The 24,129-nt window shown below is 46.7% G+C and overlaps 1 protein-coding gene across 1 annotated transcript in view; it reads left to right on the forward strand.

Annotated features, from left to right (window-relative positions):
- Positions 1-5,648: 5,648 nt before the first annotated feature.
- LOC115905576 (TGF-beta receptor type-2-like) overlaps positions 5,649-24,129 on the forward strand; it is a 30,705-nt gene continuing 12,224 nt past the window's right edge. The window contains exon 1 of the mRNA XM_030951961.1: positions 5,649-5,889. Within this exon, the coding sequence (XP_030807821.1) occupies positions 5,838-5,889 (52 nt within the window). The 5' untranslated portion in view covers positions 5,649-5,837. The remainder of the gene's footprint in view (positions 5,890-24,129) is intronic.

Below are 24,129 nucleotides of genomic sequence, written 5' to 3' on the forward strand. Positions count from 1 at the left end.
GGCAGCAGGTCACTTGTTCTTCAACTAAAAGAAGGCAAACTCTACTCAACTTCCTACCTACAAGTCCCTTCAGTCTCTGAAGCTGCCCTGACTCCCATTACAGTCTCAGGGAAACAGGGAACTCCATCTCTTCTATTCTTTAATTCTATTTGTTTTAATCCTACTGTTACACTGGATAAACTGCTTTTTGATGGAAGAAAGCTATATTACCTTATAAACTGGTTTCCTGGTGTTTTTTGTTTTATGTGTTCTTATTGGATTTTTCAACAGCCTGTGTTGCTGTAGCAAATAAGACACCTCAAAAAAAAGCCATATTAATGAGAAATATTTCAGATATTTTCCCTTTGTCACAACATTATTTATCAGTATCTTCAAGTTTCTCATCTTTCAACTTCTTAGAAGTAATTAAATTTAAAATATAATAAAATTACTAACAACAACCATCATGCTACTGAGAACCAGAAGGAAAACACCTAAAGCAGTGGCTCTGCTTTGTATCTATCCTGCAACACCCTCAGCCTTTCAGTAACCTCAGGAAGAGAGAGTAAACCAGCCAATATTCCTGCTGACTGCATATCCTCTGCAGGATCTGGCTGTGCCCGTGCTCCAAAGCAGGGATGTTCAGGACAGAATGGATTCGTGGAGCAACACATGGAGCTGAGAACCCACCATCCACACCACACATATTTTAGCTGATAACTATAGGGTGCCTCTAGCTCACTTCCAGGGACTGGCCACCCTTCACAACTTCCAGTTTAGCTGCTATTGGAAAAAACCCCCATGCTATTGGAAAAACCCCTGCCTTAAGACTGTCTTGTAACACAAGCCAAAGCAGGAAGGCCAGGAGTTTCTCTTCAAAAGCACATTCCTGATCCATGGTTCAGGCTCCTGGATCCTATCATAGTTTCACTACCAGTAATAATAATACAAAGATCACGAGTCAGGCTGTCAAACTGCTCCTATTTCCCTCTACAGACTAATTCCTCCAGAACTGAAGGTTTCGCTCTCCAGAGGCATCCGGCAGCCAAAGTGATGCCAGGCTGTGCTGTTGGTCTTCAAAGGCTGATCCCCACTGAAGAGCCTGGCATCTGTCTGTGTGTGATGTCCACGGTGTGTGATGGATGCAGTAGAAAACACTGATTGCTTAGGATCCCTAAGAAAATACAGCAGAGGAATTAATGTCAAGGAACTGTCAGTAAAATGCACGAGTAGCTGCTTCAGCATGGCAGAGTGCAGGCAGAAAAGTAGATGAGTTCAGGCTCCTCATAGACATGTTTCTATCATCTAAATATCTGAGTGAAATGAGTACTGAGGTGTAGGAAAATCAGCATTTTGTTAATTTTCCAGAGAAAGAGTGGAAAAGAGATATGGGTGACTCTTGGGGTGGGGAAAATAATTCAATTTCACTCAGTCTGAAACTGGTAACAGTGGTTTCCATCCCTTTCAGCAACAGCTTATCTCAGTCCACAAATAAAAACAAGAAAACCAAAACTAATCCACATTTTTTAAAGAATCTGTACAAAAACATCAACAGTATGAATGAAAATATATTGAAAGTGGCTTCAAATGCAGCTCAAAGTAAGCCATGAGAAAACTTCAAAGGGAAAAAGCTAGATGATGTGTGACAGAATTGAAGAGAAAAAAACAACAAGCCAACTCAATAACATTGTAAATGGTAGAGACTGATAGACCTCTACTTAATATTGGTGCAGCCTTGGTCAAGAAAGCTGTTATATACAGTCTGTGAGAAGTTAGAACTTAGGCCAATGCATCTGGACCATGCAAAGACTCCAATGAAAGTCAGACATCAGTTAGAAAATGCAATTATCCTGTGTGGCTACTGAAAGGAGCATTAGCTGAGAGGCTGGAGCACAGGGACGTGGGCAGGGCTAAGGAGAAGGTGTTGTGGCACAGCAGACAAGGCCACCTGTGCCCAAAGGAGGAATGGCTGTGTCCCTCAGGATGCAGTGCTGGCTTTGATTGAATCCTCATGCCATCAAACGTTACCACACCACTGCTGGGACAAGCTGTAGCAAGGGAATGGAAAATATCAAAGGCCATCATGGTATTTTTCCTTAGGTGGTAGCAGGGACCACAAGTCCTAGCACCATATCCAAGATCTCAAACATCAAAACCCTGTGAAACTGAGACAGTGCAAGGTAATGAGAACTTTTCCCAGAGACTGATGGGCACCCTCAGTGCCACCAGGTAATGACATTTGAATTTATTCGACACTCCCAGGACTGGGGCCAGTGTCCTTGTGAATGCAGGGTGGAGACAGAGGCTGGATTGGATCCACACTGCAAGGTGCACATCTTTCTCAGGCAGCTGCTGATGATGGCACAGTGAAACCAAGGTCATGCTTACATGATGCAGCAGTGATGACATTTCTGGGGTTAAATTAACTGCCAGGACAACTTGGGGAAGTACAATATGAGCACACAACATAAAAACAAATCCATACTCATGGATTTGTGCTCATTAGTAGAAGCTAAGTCCTGATCCTATCAGCTAGGTGTTTTCTTTAGACCTGTCTTTTAATACTTCAAGTATAAAACAAATTCTCCTGCCAACAATGACATTCACAGACCTCATCTGAAGCCCAACATCACTGTTGATATAAACAGATTAAAAGAGCAATGCAGATGCAACAGGTTTTAGTCCCTGGGCCTGGCACATGTCCACCTTGAGGTTACCCTGTGCAGGGGTATTTAGTGCCCATGTTGGCAGCTTCAAATCTATTGCTTGATTGCTGAGCCTTGCCTCCCACAGTGGAAGCTCAGGCTGTTTGAAACCCTCCTTTAAACATATGCTATATTGTTTCAGGTGTCCAAAGTTTTATTTTACTTCTCTAGTAAATATCTTCCAGCTCCTAAATGAGAACTTTGGGAAAACTGCTCCCACAATGCAACTTAAAAATCACCCTGCAGAGACCTTACGTTCCTCAGCTTAAATCCAGCCTTCAGTGTGTCTTGAGTTATGAGGCTGTCCAGACCACTAATAGAGGAGCAGGGGAATTTACACCAAAAGGAATAAACAAGCCAACAATAAAAATAACCATTTATCTCTTCTTCCTCCCCAGTGTCTTACTCAAAAGGTCACTGTGTTCTTTCATGGAAGCAAAGCTCTATAATGTGAATTTAGGCACTTTAGGCTAAACCCCAGAGTACTCACTTTTCCCCAAGTAACTTCGAGGGATTTTTAGTTAATTTTTTTTTTTCCTTGGATAAGGTCTAAGAAATAACCAGGTTATCCAGAACAGAGTTGGTAGTCAGGCCAGTGGAGCACATGCTGAGGGGCTCCCCTGTTGATCTGGGGTGGCTCATGGCATAGTGCCAGCCTCTCTTCCCTCCTCCTCTTCAGACGAGGTTTGCCTGCAATAGCCTCAGCTCAGTGGACTGAAAATGCAATTTGCAGGAGGGTACACCCAGCTCCCTGCAATCTCACACAAGGGCTGAACAGACAGGCAGATTTCCCCTGCACAGAAAGCAGCTGGCAGTGCCCAGTGGCCAGTTTAGGAAAGCAAACCTCTGCCCATGTCATCATGGCAGCTTGTTTTGCCAAGCAGAAGGTCTAACACCATCTAAAATTATGTATAACTGTTTAGCAAGAGCAGGACATGCATTGCTCCCCAAAAATTTTCTCTTGTAGAGCTTCCTGTAGATATCCAATCCAACTGCCTTGTAAAGATGTCATTGCATGGGACAGCTACTGCCTTTGCTCTCATTTCAGTGAGATCTGGCCCCACATCTCTGCCTAAGATTATTCTGCAGAGAGACAAAGCATTTTATAGGGTTCAGTTTGGCTCAGAAGTTGTTTGGGATTGCCTGGAATTTTGGAAAATGCAGATCCTGCAGCGCAGGGTCTCTGGCTGCAGTGATATTGTGCAGGCATCCTGCTGCCTTCCCAGGTTCTGCTGCTAGAAAAAATAATACCCCATGCTTCTCCTGCACTTCCAAATCCTACAGCATGTTTTGTCAATGTCCACCATTGTTTAAAGCCCTCTGGACTCCTGCTGGGGACATTATTTCTCTCCAAGTTTCATAAGCAGCAGGGGTTTCTTCCTGGTTTTAAAGGGGGCTCCCATGGATCATGAATAACCTGTGATGTTGCTAACACAAGCCTTGCCCAGTTGTCCTGTAACGCACACAAGAGTTCACGTCTGAAAATCCAGCTGGCAGTCTGAGAAATCCATGGGCGTTTTGAAATGCTCTGAATCCGAGAGAGGAGACTTGGCAGGTCACCCCAAGAGACCACCCTGCACAAAACAGCTCCAGTACGAGCAGTTCCAATATGTTTGTTGGAAAATAACATCTTTCTGAAAGTTTGCTGATTCTTAGTTCTCAGAGGCTGTATTTGTTCTGTGGTAGCTTGCACCAGGGACATGCAGGAATTTCCCCATGGTCAGGCTGAGCTGACTTGCATCTGGGCACCCTGGAGCAAGTCAGAGCAGACCAAGCAAGGCTCTGCAGAGGCGTGTGTGTCACCATGGCACAGGAGACACACTTTATGTTTATCAGCTGTGCTTGTACCACATCTAACATCTCCTCTTTTTCCTTTTTAAACCCAGAAGACGGGAAAAGAGACACCATTATTTAACACCCTAACAGAACCATTTATATAAATAGTTTATAAAACAAGTGGAAGAAAATATCAGCAAGATGGATACAAAGAAAGGGCTTTCAAGTCCTATGGAGGAAAATATTCACCGTAATGAATACACACACAATAGGTACACCACATATGCACCTCAAACTGATTAATGAATCAAAAAATGAATTGTAAAATGGATAAATAAAAACCTGGAGATTCACTGAATTAAAATACAGCGTATGCATTAAAATTAACCAATGTATTTTCAGTAACTATTGGATATTCATTTTTTGGCTGCAAAAAGCCTTAATAACAGCATCTCTTTCTCTGCCACACTCAAATATATTGATCTGAAGGACTGGGGTAGATCACAGGGCAAGAGTTTGAGGATTTTACTCCTCCTTTTGCCACTGATCGATTGGGTAAACAACCAAGGCAAGTCGGAATTCTGCTACATTTCACAGTTTCCCTTTTGTAAGTGGGATAATATTTCTTACTGGTTTTTGCAGAGCAGTTGGAGATCTTGGGGAGAAAGCAGATATTTAAATGCCCTATGTTATTATTTTAGGCCCTGATTCAGGAAAACATATACATTTAAATCCTGCTGCTTTAATGGGTTGCAAGCACCTATTTTAGGCTAAGCTCACATTGATGTGGTCTTTCTGAAAAAGCTGCCCTAAAACTTTTAATTATCCCTATTATAAATATAGCCCGTTGAAGCTTATTTAAAAGATAATTTCTAAAATACAGGGGGAAAGTAGTGAATTAATGGCAGCTCAGCATATTGAGGCATTACCTTTCGTGCTTTACTCAGATGAAAGACTCATGCAGGAGTACCCATGCCTTTTTGATTAGATTCATGCAGCAGGCTTTAGGTCCCCTTCAAAGATCCTTGGGCTGGTATGGAGCCAGGAGCAGCTCCGCATTGACATCGGGGGGGAAAAAGAAATCAAACTCTTTTTCTCAGAGCCTGGCTTCTTTCCCCAACCCCCCCTCTCATATTTGTATATATTTCGAGGGGAGAGTCAGGCTCAGCTTGTTCATAAACTGCAGTTCCTGGGCGGACCCCACGCACAGCTGGGCTTTAGCGGCTGGATCCGCCTTCCCGGCAAACCCGAGCCGGGAGCCTCGCAAAGAGGGGCTCCGGGCTTGACAGCAGGAGCGCAGGAGACTGGCTCCACCGAGCGAGGATGAGCTGGTCACTGCCGTGAAGCTGGGCTTCTGCTTGCCAGTGGGATCCAGAAATGGGGCACTGGAGGAGACCGGGTCTGCTTCCCTTACTGCTGCTCTCCTTGTGTGAGTAGAAAAATGTTTCTGGTCAGGCAATGTTTTAAGCAACATACTCAGAGAGGTCGTTTATTTTTCCTTCCTCCAGCAAAACAGCTAATCTTTGATTTCTCCCCTGACAGCAATTAGCCAGAGGATTGGAAATAGCAGAGAGTTTAGTTGAATACTCTGCTACGACTGCATGAGCTGTGTATTTCTCCTATGGCGAGGGGCGAGCGATTGCCTGGTGGAAAGTGCTCTGCTCGGAGCAGCTCGCAGATGTCAGTGTTTACAGTGCAAAAATATATATAGGTCAGCATTACTTGTTGGAAGTTTTTATTTTATTGAGGGAGATTAAAAGCAACTGAAGTGCACCGCTGAACAATCTGGCTTCGACAGTGTCCAGATGTGGTGAAGTTTGCAGCTTAGAACTTCTATCAGCCCTGGTTTATGCGCAGAATTAATCGAACTATTAAAGGAGGAAAGAAGTGGGGAGAGGGGGAGGAGAAGTGTCTTTGCAACAACATCTGGTTATTCGGCAAACCTTTCCAGCACTTACGTAAAGATCTCTTTGTAATAAGTGCCCTGTTTCAGTTCTGATAGCACTTCTTCAGCACTGTAGATAAAACTCTCCAGCAGCACTTGAAAATGTGCCCATCCATGGTTTAACTTTTTCTTGTTTATATCTTGATGATTTTTTCATAACAGGGAATGGATTTGTATATAAGTGAGTGTTACATACACATCTCCTAAGTATGTGTGTGTGTGTCTTTCTGTATATACACAGTCTGTGTATGTGTATACAGGCATATAACCCTACAAAGCATATATTTATATATTTGCATGGACACTACTTTTAAAAGTGAACTCTTACAAACACAGACCTGATGCCCTTGCTATGGAAATTTCAATGCAACCAAAATCACTTTTTGGTCAAAGTGATGAAGGAGGAAGATTATAATTCCAGTATTTTTGCATCCAAATGAAATCACTGGGAGCAGGGATCTATATCTGCACTCAGTTTACATGGGTCCCCCTATCTACAAGACCAAGGAATAAAAGAATGATTGTCAGTAATGTGTGTGTAGGCAAAAAAACCATGGGTGCAACTGTTGAAGCAGAGGGAACCAGATGGGGACATTTAGGACAGAGTACCTGGTTGATTTTCAAAGTTATGGAGATCTATAGTATTCATTTTTGTAAATAATACCCCAAAGTGTGGTTTGAAATGTAGGATGCTATACTGATAACATCCTGCCAACTTAATCACATTTGGAGCAGGAATTACTACAAGTTATTATTTAAAGCACAGTCTTGGGTTGTTTTTGGTAAGAAAGAAGACCACTAACTATCCTTCAGAAATACCTAATTTTGGACTTATTTAACTTATGGTTTCCTTTTTCTGAAAGGCAAGGTTTTAATCTGAAAGAAGCCAAACCAAAACATATCACCATTACTAAGTTCATCTGAAAGGTTATATGAGTGATATGATGACAAAATTTGCCTCTGCACAGGGTAAAAAAAATAAGCCAAGGCTTGTTATCTGTGATTCAGCTCACCAGTGATAGATGTTTTCTGGGACTACATCCACTTCCTCTGCATTTAGTGTTAAGATTGACCCAACAGTCATTCTGAGAAAGTAAAAGTACCCAAGGAAGCCACTTCACATTGACATTAAAAGAGAAGGGAAGAGCTAGGTCCTCAAATTCCCCAAACTGACAGAATATGCACATTCAGCTGTCCTTCAAACAACAAATCATACCACTCATCAAGCCTCTTTAAAGAGTGACAGCTCTGGCTTGGTAGCAGCAGCAAAGTTGATCCTCTTAGCACAGAGATTTAAGACTTGCCACAGAGAACATGGCCCGGAACACTGAAATTCAGCTACTGGATTTCCTTAATTCTCCATGGCCAGCCCTACCAAGGCTTCAAAATATCCACCCTTAAACTTCTCCTCAATGGCAGTGCCTGCTGGAGGGCAGCATTTTTACATGGCTTTCTCAGCAGACAGGAGCTGTAGTTTCACCACTGCGAACACAAACCCTCACACAGGTGGGCAGAAAATCCTTCCAGGACAGAGAGCTGGTGCAGTCCTGGACTTACCTGGACAAAAAAATATGAGCATTATTCAGAATTGGAAAACTGTCATACAGGGGGTGGAGCTGGAGCCTTTCAGTGTCTTTAGGCTGGTCAGGAGAGAGCTGGGAGGTGAGCTGGCCATGTACAGCCAGGTCCTGAGAAAACATTTTCTGGCAGAGGGCTTCCTCTTCTGTGGAACAGAGATAAAACAAGATGTGCAGACTGGAAGCTAAAATGAGACACAACACAGTAAAGTTGTTCCAGCAGGTAGTTACTCAGTCTTGGGATGTGGTGGAAGCTCAAAGCCTTCAAGATTGCAAGACTACCTGCTTGGAAATCTATAACCTATACAGAAACTACAGATTTGATAGCAGGATTACTGTATTGTGCACATGGAAACACCCTGGCCTTAAAAGTAGGAATTGGGAGTTTTCCTGCCCTGTTTTCTATGAATATTGGGAAATTATCCCTTGTGCTCCATCTGTCAGGAGCAGGGCTCACATCCGAACAGGCAAGGGGCTGAGCTCAGCCTCATCTCACAGAGGGCACAGCAAAGTATCACAACCCTTTAACCTGTGGAGACTGCCTCAAGAACATGAGCTAAGTGTCACTGGTGTGACAGCAGCTCTCAGGGCTGTGAAGAGCCCCAGGAGCCTGGGAGTGACTTTGTGCATCCGACCTGCAGAAGACGATATGAAACTCCAAGTCTGCCAAGGCACATAGCACTTACCAAGGGAGAGCAAGCTGTACCCCTTGGGCTCTGGTGAGGTTCCAAAAAAGAGAAAGATTTTTGAAATGAAGTGAGGTTGCAGGTCTGCTACCCCAAGTCCAGAGCTCCCAGTTCCTGGGGTTTGAGTCTGCTTCCCCATAACTAGGTCTCCTGTTAAAAATGCTGGTCTGCTGAAATATCCTGACTTTTTTTGCCAAGTCTCCTGGGTTCCCTTTGCCATGGTTGATGGCTGTACAGAGAGTACCTTTGAGGAGTTATCTCCTGATAGATGGTAGCTTTCTGAAGTCACATTCTCTTTCCTGCTTGCAAAAACTGTTCCCCCAGTGAGCCTCTTCAGCTAAATATATAGAGCGTATAGAATTCATAAATCAGGACAGGGAGCTCCAGGGCTGTCAGAAAAGCATCTCTGGCTTTTGATCTGCCCAAGAAATCTCTGACCTATCCCAGGCTCCTCAGGCAGCTTGTTCAAGAAGTTGGCCTCTTATTTCTGAGGTCACCAGAGCTAAAACCAGAGGTTGTAGTGCCACCAAAATGCCAGCCTGCTCCTCAGACAGGGACTCTATTGGGATTGCAGCCCAACACCAATGCATGCAAAATTTAGGAACACTGGGTCAAACGCTGAGAGGACAAGGGAAGGAAAAAGACAAAGGAAGAGTCACCTTCCATTTCACAGGCATTTGCAGAAAGGAGCTGTGCAGATCCAAGGAGAAGCCAGAGCAGCAGAGCAAACCTCTCTTCCCAGGCTAAGCAGCATGCAGAGCTGGGCACCGCCCACCCCAGGACACAGGGCTGCAGGGCTGGTTATGACAATCCATGTCAAACTGATTTAATACAGCCAAAATAAAGGAGGAAATTACCACCCTCAGAAAGGTCTGAGGGCTACCATAACCCCACAGTGGCCTGGTGTAGATAGCTGGGTTGGGAGCAGGCACAGGATTTTGCTCCCTGAAGGAGAAACTTGTGCATCCTACCATGAGGCTAAATAAGAACAAAGTTGCAGCAAATTCTCCAGTTAGGAAATAAAAATGGGAGACAAGAAAAACCCTGACAATGCAGAACTGGAGTGCTCTGCAATGTTGCAAGTGCCATGAGACTCAGCAAGGAAAGTGATGTCTTATTTTCAATTCACTTTTACACACCTCCAAATCTGATGCTACGGTTTCAGTCCTTGGTGTGAATTAGATTAACTGAAGGTCAAGAAGAGTGACAGTGTACTGCTGTGTGAGATGAATGAAAACGGGTATTTCCTCTCCCCTTGCACCTCGAGCTTTGCTCAGACTTGAGACAGGCTAGTCATTGGCATAGCTGACCATCAGTAAAGCTTCACTCTTCATTTTAATAGGGGGCTTTGAGGAAAGAAATACTTTCTGAAATATTCGGTACAAATTGAAATTAAACCCCACAATTTTCTAACAAAAAAACCCCAACAACCAACACAAAACTGATGTTTCCTGGTATTTTACTGCTGTTATCACTGTTTAATGATGGCCCCAAAGACATTTTTGTGTACTAGTAGTAAATAAGTTCAGCCAGCTGCAATCATGATACTTGTTATTCCCATTAGAGACAGAGTTCTGCACAGATGTATCCCACGTATTCACTGAATATGCAGAAAGTAAACAGTGGCATTAAAAACAGGTGACTGGGGCCTTTTATTCTGAGAAAGAATTCCGCTCTACTGCCTGTACTCTGCAGCTTTATATTGCTCTGTGATTTGCTCTGTCGAGTTTATTTCCTCAGGACATTGTTTTCCTCTCCCCTTAGTGATAACTCTTTGCAATAACATTTGCTTTCAGCCAGGCTCCACAGTGTTGCAACTTGCCATAAACTAATGAACTCTCCCATAGACTGTCATGTTTTCAAGGAAGCGCAACATCTGATACTCTTATTAAAAAAAACAGTCCCACCAAGGAGACAAAATCAGCAGCTCCCACACACTCTGCTCCTTTCACATCCCGAGTTCAGCGCTGTGTGCCAAGTGAAAGCCTCGCGCTGGAAGGGGCCTCCATGCAGAAGGGAGATAACACCACTGATGGCTGCCTGCCCTATCAAACCTACATTATGTCCGTGCTGGACCCCGACTGTGGGATAACATTTCCTTAGGGATCTTCAGGGGGAAGTGAAGGAGCAGCTGAAAGCTGGCTTGGCCCTGCTTGCATGCATATCCCTGAATTCAGAGTCAACTCTTGTGATCCTGCCTCTGGAAAGGATCTGTAGTGTCCATCAGAGTCATATTTCTTCTTCTTCAGTTGGTTAATCTTTTTGTTACATCCCATGTAGGGTTGAAACTCTGCTGCCAGCTTCTGGTAACTGTCAAAATTTTAGAAGTGGGAGAGCCTTCTTATCATGCAATCCCCTCTGCAGCCCATGCTCCTACCAATTATGAGGCTCCAAGACTTAAACTTTCATGGAGCTGTTGCACTGCAGTGTTTTCCTTCCCACTGATAAGCCAGGAACAAATAACAGATGATTTACACCACAGCAAATTCATCATGGCATGTGGGTCATTATGTATCCAGCTGTGACCACAGCCTGCCAGGGCTATGGCCCATGTGGACTCCAGCAGCCCAAGGACATGCCTAAACCCAAGTGCTACCCTGGATTGCACAGGGCTATTCAAGATTTTTTTGGTTTTGAAGGACCTAATCACTATTTGAGCTGAGTGATTTGAAGCAATCAGCCTGGACATGCTGTAGTTGGGGGCTGGTGGGCAGTTCCAGCTGTAGTGGGGGGCTGAGGTGGGGATCCAGCAGTGGCAGCTGCAGAATGCCACTTTGCTGGGTTCTGTGCTACAGTTCCACCTGTGCCTCTCAAAGTGGCCACAACTCTCAAAGTAGTTGAAGCAGCATCATATCGGACACATTTTGCTGGCAGGAAAACCTCTCACCTTCCCACACTGTGGATGGAGATGTTCCCTTTAGCTCCATGTCTGTTACTCTCCACTGGACCCAAAACTCCAGTCTTTCTGGATAAGGAGATGTCCAAAGAAAGCTTCCCCAGCAACTTCCACCTTGGCTCCAGACTCAGTGTTAGTGAGCTGTGAAGTTTCTGGAGGAAATTCCAGACTGCCTTCACTCAGCCTGCAAAGAGCTGTTGTCCTGCCCATGCAGCACTCGATGGCAAGTCCTTTAGCCATGCCTTGGAGCTGGAGAGTCCAGACCTCCAGGACCATCACACACCCCCTAATGCACACCCTGCACACAAAGCAGCACAGATGTGCTTGTGCCAGCCACGGGAACCAGCACAGCCATGGCAGCCAGCAAACAGGGCTGGGTTATTGCCCTGCCTTGGGATCCAGGCAGGCCAGAGCCCTGAAGCAATCACCTGAGCTGACACCCACTGATGTCTGATATTGCCCCACTATCCAAAAAAATCTCTCCTAATCTCTTCAGTTCCTGCAACATCCCTGTGAAGATGTTCCCTCTGGGAACAACACACATCTTTGCATCTGGAAGATTCAGAGATATCTGCTGGAGTTCCTGGCCACTAAGAGGGGCCTTTTCTTTAGATCAACAGTGGAAAACCCTGGGATTTTGATACTGATCCATTCTCCTTTCAGCCATCCCAAACCAGAATTCTTAGCTGTATCCTGCATTGCCATAGCTCATAGTGCACCCCATCAAAAGACGATGTTGCCAATGTGGATTCATACCATGACCAGCAGGTGTGAAAGCCCAGAGAAAAATTTCTTCACTTTACCTGCAAAATCAGGAGGATAACTCAGGCCCCTTCCTGGAAATGGTTCTTGTGAGTGCTGTGACTACAAGAGCTTCTGGAGCATTTGCAATGAGCACTGGTACAGATATTTCTTTTAAAAGATCCTTTGCTGTTTCCAGGTGGGTTGTTAAATAAACTGCTGTCCATGCAGAATGAACGCCTGTGTCCCCCTCGAGTGTTTGACTGAGCAGGTTGCCAGTCAATGCAGCTGGAACAGGATGAGTAACATCTGTTTGATGTTGCTTGATAAAACTTCCTGCCTTGGAGACTCTAAACACCAGCATCCAGCATGGAAGAAACTAAATCAGCTGCTGTCTTGCTGCGTAAAGCATTTTTTCCATGCTAGATCTATCCCAAAATTAGCCCCAACCAGTCCATGATAGCAAAGAAGACCCTTCTTCTTACAGTGGGAAGTGACACACAGACCCATAAGCTCAAGCAGTTGAATGAATCATCCTTCTTCAAATAGACCCAGGGTACAAGCATCCACAGAAATAAGACCAATGGATCCCCTGGGATCTCAGTTCCTGCCATGCCTTTAATATGCCAAAAGGCACTCAGTGGGAGAAAATGCAGACATTCCCACCAGAGGCAGAAACTATTAGCCTGGGGGTGAGGTCTCAGCAAACATTTACTGTGGTTTTGTATATGTGCCCTGTGCTCACCTGTTTGTAGAACAGCATCATCACAGCCGAGCCTTCCTTTCACCCTTGCCAGGGGTACCAGCTCTGCAACAGGCTGTGGTCTTGGGCAGAAGCACTGTTCAGCATATCCAGATTGTGGCATGTCTCAGGAGGTGTCCAGAGGTAGGCCACGGAGTTGAAAAGACAAGGCACTCCTGCAAAGTGATGAGGTTGTGGAGCAGAAGATGGGGAATAGAAAACATTCCCTGCTTTGTCATTTCTTCCATTCTGGAAGAGCAGCTTTGGCCCCTGAACCTCATCTCCTCCAGCTGCTGAGTCTCCCTGGAGCTGTGCTGCAGCTTTGCCCGGGGACTGGGTCTTGTGGGAACCTTCTCCTTCTCCTGCAAGGGGGATCTCTTGAGAGGCATTGCAAAGACACATAAGCTCCTGTTGCTTCTATGTGCAAAGAAAAAGCACTTCCAGCTCTGTCAACAGGACTCTTGGTTCTGTTCCTGAAAAAATTCCTTTCCAATCCTGGTCCCCCTGCCCTCCTGCCATAGCTCTCTTCTGCTTTAAGAAATGGAAAATATTCAATTTGTATTCAACCCGACTGGGCGGTTCATTTTGGTAAGTTACAACACAAACTCCTTAAAAGATTTTTTTACCAGGTGAAGAAGGGCATGGAAGAGAAGAAGACACCATCTACTTATGTGCTAAACATGGCACACTTCAGGAGAAGGCAGAGGGTTTTTAGCATCTGTAACCCAAGCTAGCCTCAAGTTCCCTCTGCCAGAACAAATTACTTAATTACTGTTAGAGCTGGCCTAAACGAGGGCAAAATTCTACTCTACATAATGATTTCAGCAGACATAAAGAGCTGACAGTGTTGGAACAAGCTGATGACAGCACATGGATGGAGAGTTCACAGAACACCTCTGCTCCAGCAGCTTGTGACACAGTCCCTTGCAAGCCCTTTTTCTCCTTGGGAATCAAAGTCATACAAATGTAAAAAATGCAAACTGGTCAATCATAAGTCCAACCAGAGATGAGGAGCAGCAGCTCCAGTCCAATGTCTCCTTGTGGGCTCATCAAAGACCTTCCAGCAGATGGGATACCAAATGTGTGCCAGGAATTTCAAACACTCCTCAGGAAGTTCATCTAAATCACCAGTAACCCATTTGCACTTAAAACAGAGCAAACCCTGGTGCCCAAATGTGACCCAGATAATGTTTCTGACGTGTTTACCTATTTGGATGGTATCCTTCCATTTCAATTCCATCTATTCACAGAAATCCAGGATTCATGCAGAGCCTGAAAAATACACAGAAAATTGAATTCCAGAGCATAATATGATGATAATTGTAAAAAAAACACTTAGTGCTGCACAGTAGTTTTACTTGAACGGCATTAGTTTAGGCAGAGCAATGTCTGCTACCGACTGGCAGCTCACATGTTTTTGCTTCTTGGTTGGTTGCTGCTGCTTTTTCTGTGTAAAAGGGGGAACTCACGACTGCTGCATCTGAGAATGAGCTGCAGAAGCTGCAGTTAATTGGGATATAGGGTAGACTGTTGGTGCCTCTGCAGAAACAGGAGCAACAAAAATGACAGCAACAGCAGACTGGGTTTGGTTGACTGTTGCATTCTGCCATGCAGCTCTCAGTCCTAAAAGTGCTCTGAAATCCTCAGCAATTTCTGCAGCAATTTGCAACAGGATGAGCTCAAACCACCCGAGCGTGGCCAGGCAGTGACTCCTGCTCCCCAGCAGGGTGGGGGGTGGGAGAATGGACTTATTTTTAAGACAAGAATTTAGTCAGAACCAAATCACTGCAAAGTGCTCTTCAAAGGGCTGAAATCTCGGAGCCCTGTGAAAGCATGGCAGGCAAATCCCCAATCATTAGAAGGCAACTTCCACTGGGGATGTGCCAGCTCAGCCCTCTGCAAACCCCACTGGCAGCCCACACGCCCCAGGCTGTGATGTGCTGATAATGCACTGCCTCACCCTGCAAGGCCCCAGATAAGCAGAGGTGCTGGCAGAGCTGCTAAAATTACTTATGAACTGCTGAAATTCTGCATTTCCCCGCCTCCTCAGACCCTGAATAAGTTGCTTTGCTTTCCATCTGACAAGGAGGGGTGGCACGTTCCCCCGTGTGCTGTCAGGGCTGGAGGGAGTTGCTGTGGCACTGGGGCCATGCTGTGATGCTGGTGAAGGTCCCACACTGTATCCATGGTTTTCTCTTGGGCTGACCCCTGGCTGTGGGGTTTTTTTCTCTCCCAGGCACTTCAGGCTGTGCTGCTGGCTTGGCTTGCTCTCTTCTAGGGTTTTCCAATATAACAGGGTGGAAAGGACAGCAGAATATAGGAACAAGAAAGAAATGGGGACGTAGGTGCAATGAAAGGGACTTGTTGTCAAACAAGGTTGCACCTTCAGACACAGGATGGCTGCAAAACTTGGTTTGTGTCGTAGCTCCCCTCATCTGACAGTCATAGCCCAGCGGCTGAAAAATGCCTAAAGGGATGAGTACAGGTATTACCAGGCAAACTCACACCTGCTTTTGTCTGCCAGGGAAGCTTTGGCCTGGCCTGGTCACGGCTCTGGAGGTGCTGACCATAATTACACAATGTCCCACAATATCCAGCAGATAGGGAGTAAAAAAACCCCACTCTCAAGCTGCTGTCCTGGGCAATATGTGGGATTCCTGTGCTAACCCTCTGTTCTAATCCTCAACCCTCCTTCAAGCTGTCTTTTCAAGGACGGATGCAGAGCATCCCTGCTCATCTCACAAAGGAGTAAACTAGCCTCCAGCAGAGGGGACAACCCCTAATTTTTGAGTTTTCTCCTTGTTTTAGGACAGCTTTCCTCGTCTAGCAAGTCAGCACAAGGATAGCTGCAGTGGTGACACCTGCATGGAGCTGTGAGCTCGCCCACCAGCATTGCCCTCAGGGCTGTCCCATCCTGCCCCTTCACCGCCCTCATCTGTCCCTGGGTCACAGCTGGAGTCACCTTTATGTTCAAATTCCAGCCCAGCAATTGGCAAATGATGTTACATGGTCCATGAGCCCAGCCAGGTCTAATACCGCACTTCAGCCTAATTGGACTTAGCTTCCTGCCCAGGTGAAGCAGGTGCTTGGCTGCCTCAGGGACTGACTGAAAAATAATGCAAATAACATGCAACGAGGTAAGCCCCAGCCACCAACTTTACTGATATTTCAGTGAAGTGGATCCAGAAATAGACACATCATTTTCAAACATTGCTGAAAGTTTCAAAGATACTGAGAAAAACAAATTAAATAGTGCAAAGCCACTACTGTTTTATCCATTCCACGTTCCTCCATCCTCTGCTCAATGTCTCTGGATGCAAACTGGCATTAAAGGGAAAGATGTTGTCCATGACACGGGAAAGCAAGTTCTCCTGAAAGAGCTTGAGTTCAGAGTCTAATGGGGGCATAGTTTTTGCCTCACCTGTATTTACAGTGCTTCCAAAGCTCAGCAAGGGCAGAACATCTTCCTTGTCATGTTGGGCTAGGTCCTACTGGGCTTCGGCACCTCAGGACTGCAGGGTTGGCTTGCCTTGTTTTTCAAACTTTAAAGCCAAACTTTCTTTGGGGAGTAACTTACATTTTGAGTTCCTAAGCTGAAAGACAAAAAAATAGGCAAGTGTCAAACATTTCAAGGCACAGGAGAAATCAACAAACTTACTTATAAATATTTAAGTAAAATAAACTTCATCTTAATAATTTTTCCTTGTAACACACTGTCATATTCTATGTGCAGTTTTTCCATAACTCTTTTCTAATGGGTTGCATGAGAGCTTGGATGCAAATTAGCCACAAGGAGATGGGAAAGATCCTCCAGGAATTGTTCTGCATGTGGAAATGAATTTCAGTTCAGCCACTTCAGAGCAATTTTTTTGTTTACTTTCCACTGACATGAAATCAGCCACGATTGCATCGCATGCGGGATTGGTCAGCCAGTTACATAATGCTTAATAAATCCAAGAGAAATAATATAAAACACATCACCCAGTCTGGGAAGAGGAACAGTAACTCAGTCAGTGTCACCAACCCGCCCAGGACATGCATCAGTGAAGCATCTGAACCAGTGCTGGGGGGATGCAGGGTGGTGCTGATGCATGATAAATGTGATTAGGAAAAATGCTTGTGGCACGTGTGGAGGCCTTGAGGACAGACAGATTGTGTGTGATGGTGAGGGTCTATCAGGAGAGCTCACAGCCTCGTGGGGAGGGCAGCTCAGCCCGTCCTGGGGGGCAAGGCAGGCTGTGCTCACGCACCCAGCTCCAGCTGGCTCTCTGCTGTGTAAGGTGTTACCTCACCCCAGGAACGCTCCCCTGAGTGCTTCCTAAAATCACAATGGCCCTGCAAACAAAAAGAGCAAGATTAGGTGATTAATTATTTACCACAGATTATTTCTGCAGTGGTGCGGGGAGGAGAGAGAGCGTTTCACTGGTGGTCCCTGGGGAGTGGGAAGGAAGGGAGGTGACCCAGGACGGGGCTGCCAGGCTGAACACAAAACAGTAGTGCTGGTTTAAACCCAAAAGAAGTGGGGGGCATAGGAAGACTGAAGGTATCTCTGGCCCTGCAGTGCCAGCACTCTGGCTCTCCCAGGAAAGCTGTCCAGCCCACGAGTGTGTTGCTCCAGTCACACACCACTGCTCTGCCTGGAGCAAGCAGCCCTTGGCCTCCTTTCCCACATTTTCCTGCCTGCTCTGCTCCCCCGCTTTGCTTCTAGTCCCAGAGGAGACCTGCTGATGCCTTCACCCACGCCGTGGCTGACTTCCAACAGAGGAAAAGCCAGGCATGAAGGGGTTAATTACTACAGGCGCAGCACAAGCCAAGTCTGTAAGTGACTCCCTATTGCTATTTCAAAAAGAGGCTGCCTGGAAAGGGAAAGGAAAAAAAAAAAGAGAGGTTTACTTTACAACCATCATTATTTCATCTGCAGAGTTTATACAATGGAAAATAAAAGCCAGGGTACGCGAAGTCAAATCATTTCTGTTTCATTAATGGTATGGAAATCGTTTTGTTTTTTATAGGGGAAAAACAAATGTGAACTTGATGTGTGTGTGTGTGTGTGTGTGTGTGTGTGTGTGTGTGAGCATGCAACTCCCCTCATTGCAAAGGGCAGAGCTGTGAAATCCAGAAATAAAAAATGACTCAGAGACCGTAGGACCTATGAGTCAGTTGAGCTGTTGTTGTTTTTAAACACAAGCGAGAGCACAATATGGCAAATAATTGCCCCTGCAGCCCCCCCGCCACCGGCATCCCCACTGGCCCAGCCATCCCAGGCTGTGGCACAGGCTGCCCCTGCCAGCCCCCAGGCTGGACACCGACCCAGGGACACAAAGGGCTGGAGCAGGGCTTGTCCCAGCAGGAGCAGCTTTGGGGGACAGAAAGAGAAATCTGCGAAAGAAACTCGAGACCCGGTCGGAGTGGATGGAGCAGACAAGTGGCTGCAAGGGCAGGTGGGGGAGTGCAGGGCCAGGTGCACTCCCCTGTCCTCGCCCAGACATCAACTGACCAAAATCAAAGAGAAACTGCTCTGGCCAAATTCTCCCTGCCGAGTGCCAGGCACCTCCTCGCTGGCCCCTGGCACTCCAGCCTGCCTGGATGCTGCTGGATGCTGGGGTACCTCAGCACAAAACATCCCCTCACCCCAAAGGCAGAGCCGTTGTGCTGAAACACAGAAAATTTGTGAAAGGCACCCGAGAAATACCGGAGATTAGCAAAGCAGAAGGACGGACAGCAATCTGCGGAGCTTGTCCCTCCCCTGGGTGAAGTTAGATCATGATGTAATTTAAGCATCTGAAAGAGACTGGAGGAGCCTGCTGTTATGATCCATACCCAATTTACTTTGTGATGGGACTAAGCAGTATTTGCTAAACACTGAATTTAAAGGGATATTTTCACAAAGGAAAAATAAGCGGTAGAGTAAGTCAGTTACCATTCTGTTTGAAGAAGGTCCAAGCAAACCAGAAATGCATACTGCATGTCCTCCTGGCACTGGAAGAACTGGTGTCTAACACAATCAAAATCAGTCCTTTTTTATGCACCAGGAAACATTTCTGGCTCATTCCTTGCTCCATACTGTACTCTGCCAAATGCGGTATTTATTATGCTGGACCATGTGCGACCACATACCTGAGGGTGGAGCCCTGATCCTCAGGGTTGGTCCCCTGATCCGAATGTAACACTGATGGATTTCCTGGGAGAGCCAGTGGCTTGTGCCTTGCAGAGGCAAAAACTGGGATATTAAGATTCTCCAGCTCCGTTTGGTCTGCTCTACCTCTCCTACAAAGATAAAGATGCAGTGTAAAACACATGGACGGAGAAGAGCAGCCTGACACTAAAAACCTCATTGGTTCAGCAGCTGAAAGCAGCACCAGACCCCACCACTGGAGAACAGGAGGAAACTGAGCTGCATCAAAAATAGAAGTACAACACTTTGAGGTCTGGTTCTGGGAAGATTCTGCAGCACAGCAGGATGCTGCAACAAGACCAGGCAAGACTGCAAGAAATCTGCAAGAAATCTGGGATCACTGTTACACAGCTCCTGCTAAGAACTTCCATGGGAACATCTGACCCTGCACAGAATCTCCTGGAAATCAGGGCACAGGAATTACCCTGATGCCCATCTGTGGCACTGGTTGCTGCATCATGGAGGAGGCAGCTCAGGAGTAACCTGGTGATGGGGAACACCTGGTGCTCTCACATGGGTCAGCGAGAGAGCAGAGCCCTTCAGCTCTACTGTTGGATTAATCTTAAAAACAAAGTACTGCATATAAAAGGGAAGGAATTTGTTTGTTCTCATAATAATTTTATGAGGCTATGTTATTGCAAACTTGTGTCATTAACCATGGATAAAAGCCCAAAGCAAAACCTAATGCTAAGCTTGGCAGCAGACGCAGGACTCACCGCAGAGCCCAGGCTCACCCAGGTGGGAAAGCAGGTCCCAGTGCAGGTTGTGTTTCCACCAGGACACCTCTCTGGGCGCTTCCAGGGCTGCAGGGTTGAGTTAGAGCTGCTCCCCAGTCCTGTGTTTGAGTGCACTGCTCGTTAGAGAAAGCAAAGAGCATCTCAGCTAATCTCCCTAGCCTTGGTCTCTCCCAGTGCAAAGCCTGGGGATTACAGGTTGACTGACTTGCATGGAAAAGATGATGCAGGGGGCCCCCAGAGCCACTACAGCAGCAGCAAGCTGGGCAGCCCTCTGTGACTGCTGAAATAGTGCCAGCCCCATCCTGGGGTGCTTGGAGATATGCAGAAAAGAGAACAGACCTCACTGTAGAACATTTACAACCTAAGAATTAACAAATTTTCTTTGCCCTTGAGAAATACAAGCCTGTAAGGACAGTTATCACTGCAAGACAGAGCATGATCTGAAGGTCCTATAGTAGAGACCCTGTGTAACAAAAGCCTTGGTCTCCTTCCACCTTGGGAAGGGAAGAGCTGGGAACAGGGATAAGTGCCCCAGCATCTCACTCCAAACACATTCCCTTAAACCCATCTTGGTGTTTAGCTGTCCCAAAGCACCATGTCAGGGAGAATACTTGAGAACTGAAAGTGCTCATTCTGCCCCTCAGTGCAAGTGCATTTCCTGCCCTTGCTGGGCTACAAGGAGCCTTCTCCTTGCCTGTAACAAAAGTGCTGTGCCTGCACCCCCAAGCACCCCCAGCTTGCTCCTTAGGGGTTCTTCCTCCTTGGGGGCCACAGTGTGGGGAAAACTGGATTGAGCAGCTGGGTGACCCACCTGCTCTCTGGGGCTGCAGTGGTGGAGAGGGGCTCACAAAATGCCCCTCCATGTTCTTACAGCTGCAGCCCCTGCTGGCAGAGAGCTCATCTGCTGTGGGTGGCTGCTTCTGTGGCAGCAGCAATGGGACTGGGGTGGAATTCTCTCGGAGAGCTGTTTTCAGTGACTCCTGCAGGGAGAAGAGGGTGGGTTTGTGACCACAGCAGTGGTGTTTCCATGGGCTTTGCAGGTGGCCAAGCAGAGGCTGTGGATGCCCTGTGGGCAATGAGAGCCTGGAAGGCTGCCCCGACGTGCAGGAAAAATATCCCAGTGTCCTTGGGTGGTGGTATCACCCCTGCTGCTATTGCAGGAGAGACACAGGCACTTCTGGCATCGTTTTTCCATTATTCCCTGACTAGAAAATCATCTCATATTCTCTCAGTAACCTCTCTGGGGTCCCAGTTATAGATACCAGAAGATTTGATCCTACTCTCGTGCACAGGAGAACAAACCTTCCTATTGATGGGGAGCCAAGCTTGCTGTGAGCCCACCTATCAGTGACTTCAAACCATCTCTCCAACTGTCCTTCCACAATAACTTTGACTAACTGTACTATTTATTGGCTCACATCACATCCTTATGGCTTCAATTTATTTTTGGAAAACTCAACCCACATTTAATTAGTTTATAGTTTGTTCCAAGTTTTGCTTATCCGGCTTTTTTTCCCCCCAACTTTTTTTTTTTAAGTTTGTATTTTGATGTTTAGCATTTGCCTTGGCAACATCTGGAACCCGTTTATGGAAGTGTATTGTTACTTTTACTGCTTGTGCAGCTTTATTAAATCATCTCACTATTAATATTGAAAGTGTTCATCTGGGTCTAATCAGGGCCAAGATGAGTGATGTGGCAGTTAAATTGTACCTACGAGCTGATGGTTCAAGGACACACAGTCCTGAAGAGCCTTGCAGTGGGCTTTGGGCTCTTTTTAGCTTCCTAGGACAAGAAGGAGGGGGGGAGAAAAAAGAGATATCCCCGCTCTTTCTTGCAGAGCAGATAACAGAATCACAGCCTGAGTTAGTTTAGAACAATTTGTCTCCAAAGGGTTTTGTCCAGTTACTGCTGTATTTCTGGCTCTTGTTTCCTTATTTAACTCCTTCATCTGTCCTGGCTTCTCCTCTGCACAGCACAGCCAAGCCAAGATCCCCAGCACACACACCAGTGCCCTGAGATCCCAAGCAAACCCCAGATATAAATAAGTAAATACCATACCTGGTGGGTATAAATATATAAATAACCAACCTCATCCCGCACCAGCAACATCCACGACCTGGATTTGTCATTTTGTTACTCCTCTGCAGAGCCTGCAGGTGTCCCTGGGCGATGGTGCTGAGCCAATCCCACAGCAGCTGCTGAGAGCACAGCCTGAGCCATGGATGGGTTGAGCTGAAGGGGTGGCAGAGGAGCTGTGGCAGTGACACCACCAGAGCTCAGGCTGGGCGTGGTAGGGCTGGGGTTTGGGGTGAGAAACCAGCTTGCCTTCAATTCTCCGTTCCCATGAGATTACCCAAGTGGAGTCTGTAGGGTGCAGTGGCTGTTGCTGTAGGTTGAAAGGCTGCACACAAATGCTGGGCTTGATTTCTGTTCCACATCCAAAATTCTCATCTCCAATGGTGTTTTGCCTCAGATTCTACAAGCCCTGCTCTGGCACAGCAAGGCAGGGAGGTGAGGGTAGCTCATGCTGGCTGCAGGTGCTTCAAATCCCTGCTGAAGCCACGGTTTTGGCCGTTCACCCTTGAATGGATGTGGGTAACTGGATCTCTTGAGGTCACCCAAAAAATCCCAGAGTGCCCCACAGGGCCAGAGCGGCCTTATGGATGGGGGGATGCTGAGCAAGAGGCTGTGGGCAACATCTTCAGCTACCCTGCTCCCCCAAAACCTGGCACAACACACTCCCTGCTGAGCTGCATTTTAAGCCTGGCATGGGCCATTTAAGCCAAAATTTCCTCCTTCCAACCTTCAGATCCAACAGTCTTTTCCTCTGCACCCAGATTTTCCCCTCACCATTAACCTTGGCCCTAAATACAAGGCCATGGGAGCTTGTAAAGGGTTTATTTCTGTGTGGGAGCCTTCCAGCAGTTCTTTATGACTGCTGCAGGGAGGGGGCTCTGGGCTGGTGAGGGAAGCAGAGCAGGCACATGGGATGCTGTCAGAGCAGGCTGCATGCCCTGGATTCAGGGAGCAGGGAAGTTAAAAACCCCTTTTTGCTGTTGGGACAGTACATGCACAAAAAGGGTCCATGGGCTCAGCTGTGCACACGGGCAGGTCACAGAGGTGACCACGAAGAAGGCAGGAGTTCCTGCATGTCACTGACAGGCCTGGGGGTGCCCATGGCTGTGCTGGGCCAGCAGGGCCCTGCTTGCAGGGGCTGAGGCTCCCCAAGCCATAGTCAGGAATTTTGCAATTTTTTTTCTTCAGACTTACAGCTGGTGATGGAAAACTCTGTGAGGGCTGTGGCAGCACGGTGAGCTATGACTGCCCTTTCCATCGGGGCTGGGAGTACCCAGCACTGCTGGGTGGTTCAGGGACACGGCAGCCAGAGAATCATGGATGGCCCAAAACTTCAAAATATTAGTAGTTCAGGTTCATACCTGAACACTTTGGAGTGCATATATTTAAGTTTAAAAAAAAAGTATAAATAAATATTTCTACATAAGCCACTCAGTGGCATTTTTTAAAAGACGTTTAGCAGCCTTAAGACAGGAAGTTTAAATTTAGCTGGGATTTATCCCTTAACCAAGCACAGTTCATGCACCCTTTTTATAAAAATAGAGATAATGTTATGCCTGTGAGATAGAGGCAGAGCAGCTCCCCACGGGCAGCAGTTATTCCTGCTGCTGGGGCAGGTCTGAGGCTCAGGGGTTGGGAGAACATCTGCTGCTGGGATGGGGCACAGTGGGCAGTGCAGCCCTGGAGGGAGCAGCCCCTGCTGCCCCAGGGCTTGGGAAGTCTCAGCACAGACACTTGGGCAGTGGGTAGCAAACACATTTCCCAGCTTGGCCTCATTGAATAGGAAGGGGGAGGATGAGGAGGCAGCAGGAGAGGCAGGAGCTGTCCCAGCCTGGCCGTACGTCCCTCCCCTGCACCTCTCTCCTGCTGAGAGGGAATAAATGAAGCCCTGAGGCATACAGCGACCCGAGATGTCCCTTTTGGAATGTACTCGGGATGAGGGGAAGTGCCAGTTCGAGCCTGGGTTGTAGAGGAAGAAGTACATTTCCCCTTGATGATGAATGGTACGGGGAAAGCAGAGGGAAAACGTGATTCCCTGTGGTTTCCCAGGCTTCTGGGAAAGCATTCTCCCACTTCCTCGAGGCTTTGGGATA

Source organism: Camarhynchus parvulus, chromosome 7, assembly GCF_901933205.1.
Source record: "Camarhynchus parvulus chromosome 7, STF_HiC, whole genome shotgun sequence".
Lineage (NCBI taxonomy): Eukaryota > Metazoa > Chordata > Aves > Passeriformes > Thraupidae > Camarhynchus > Camarhynchus parvulus.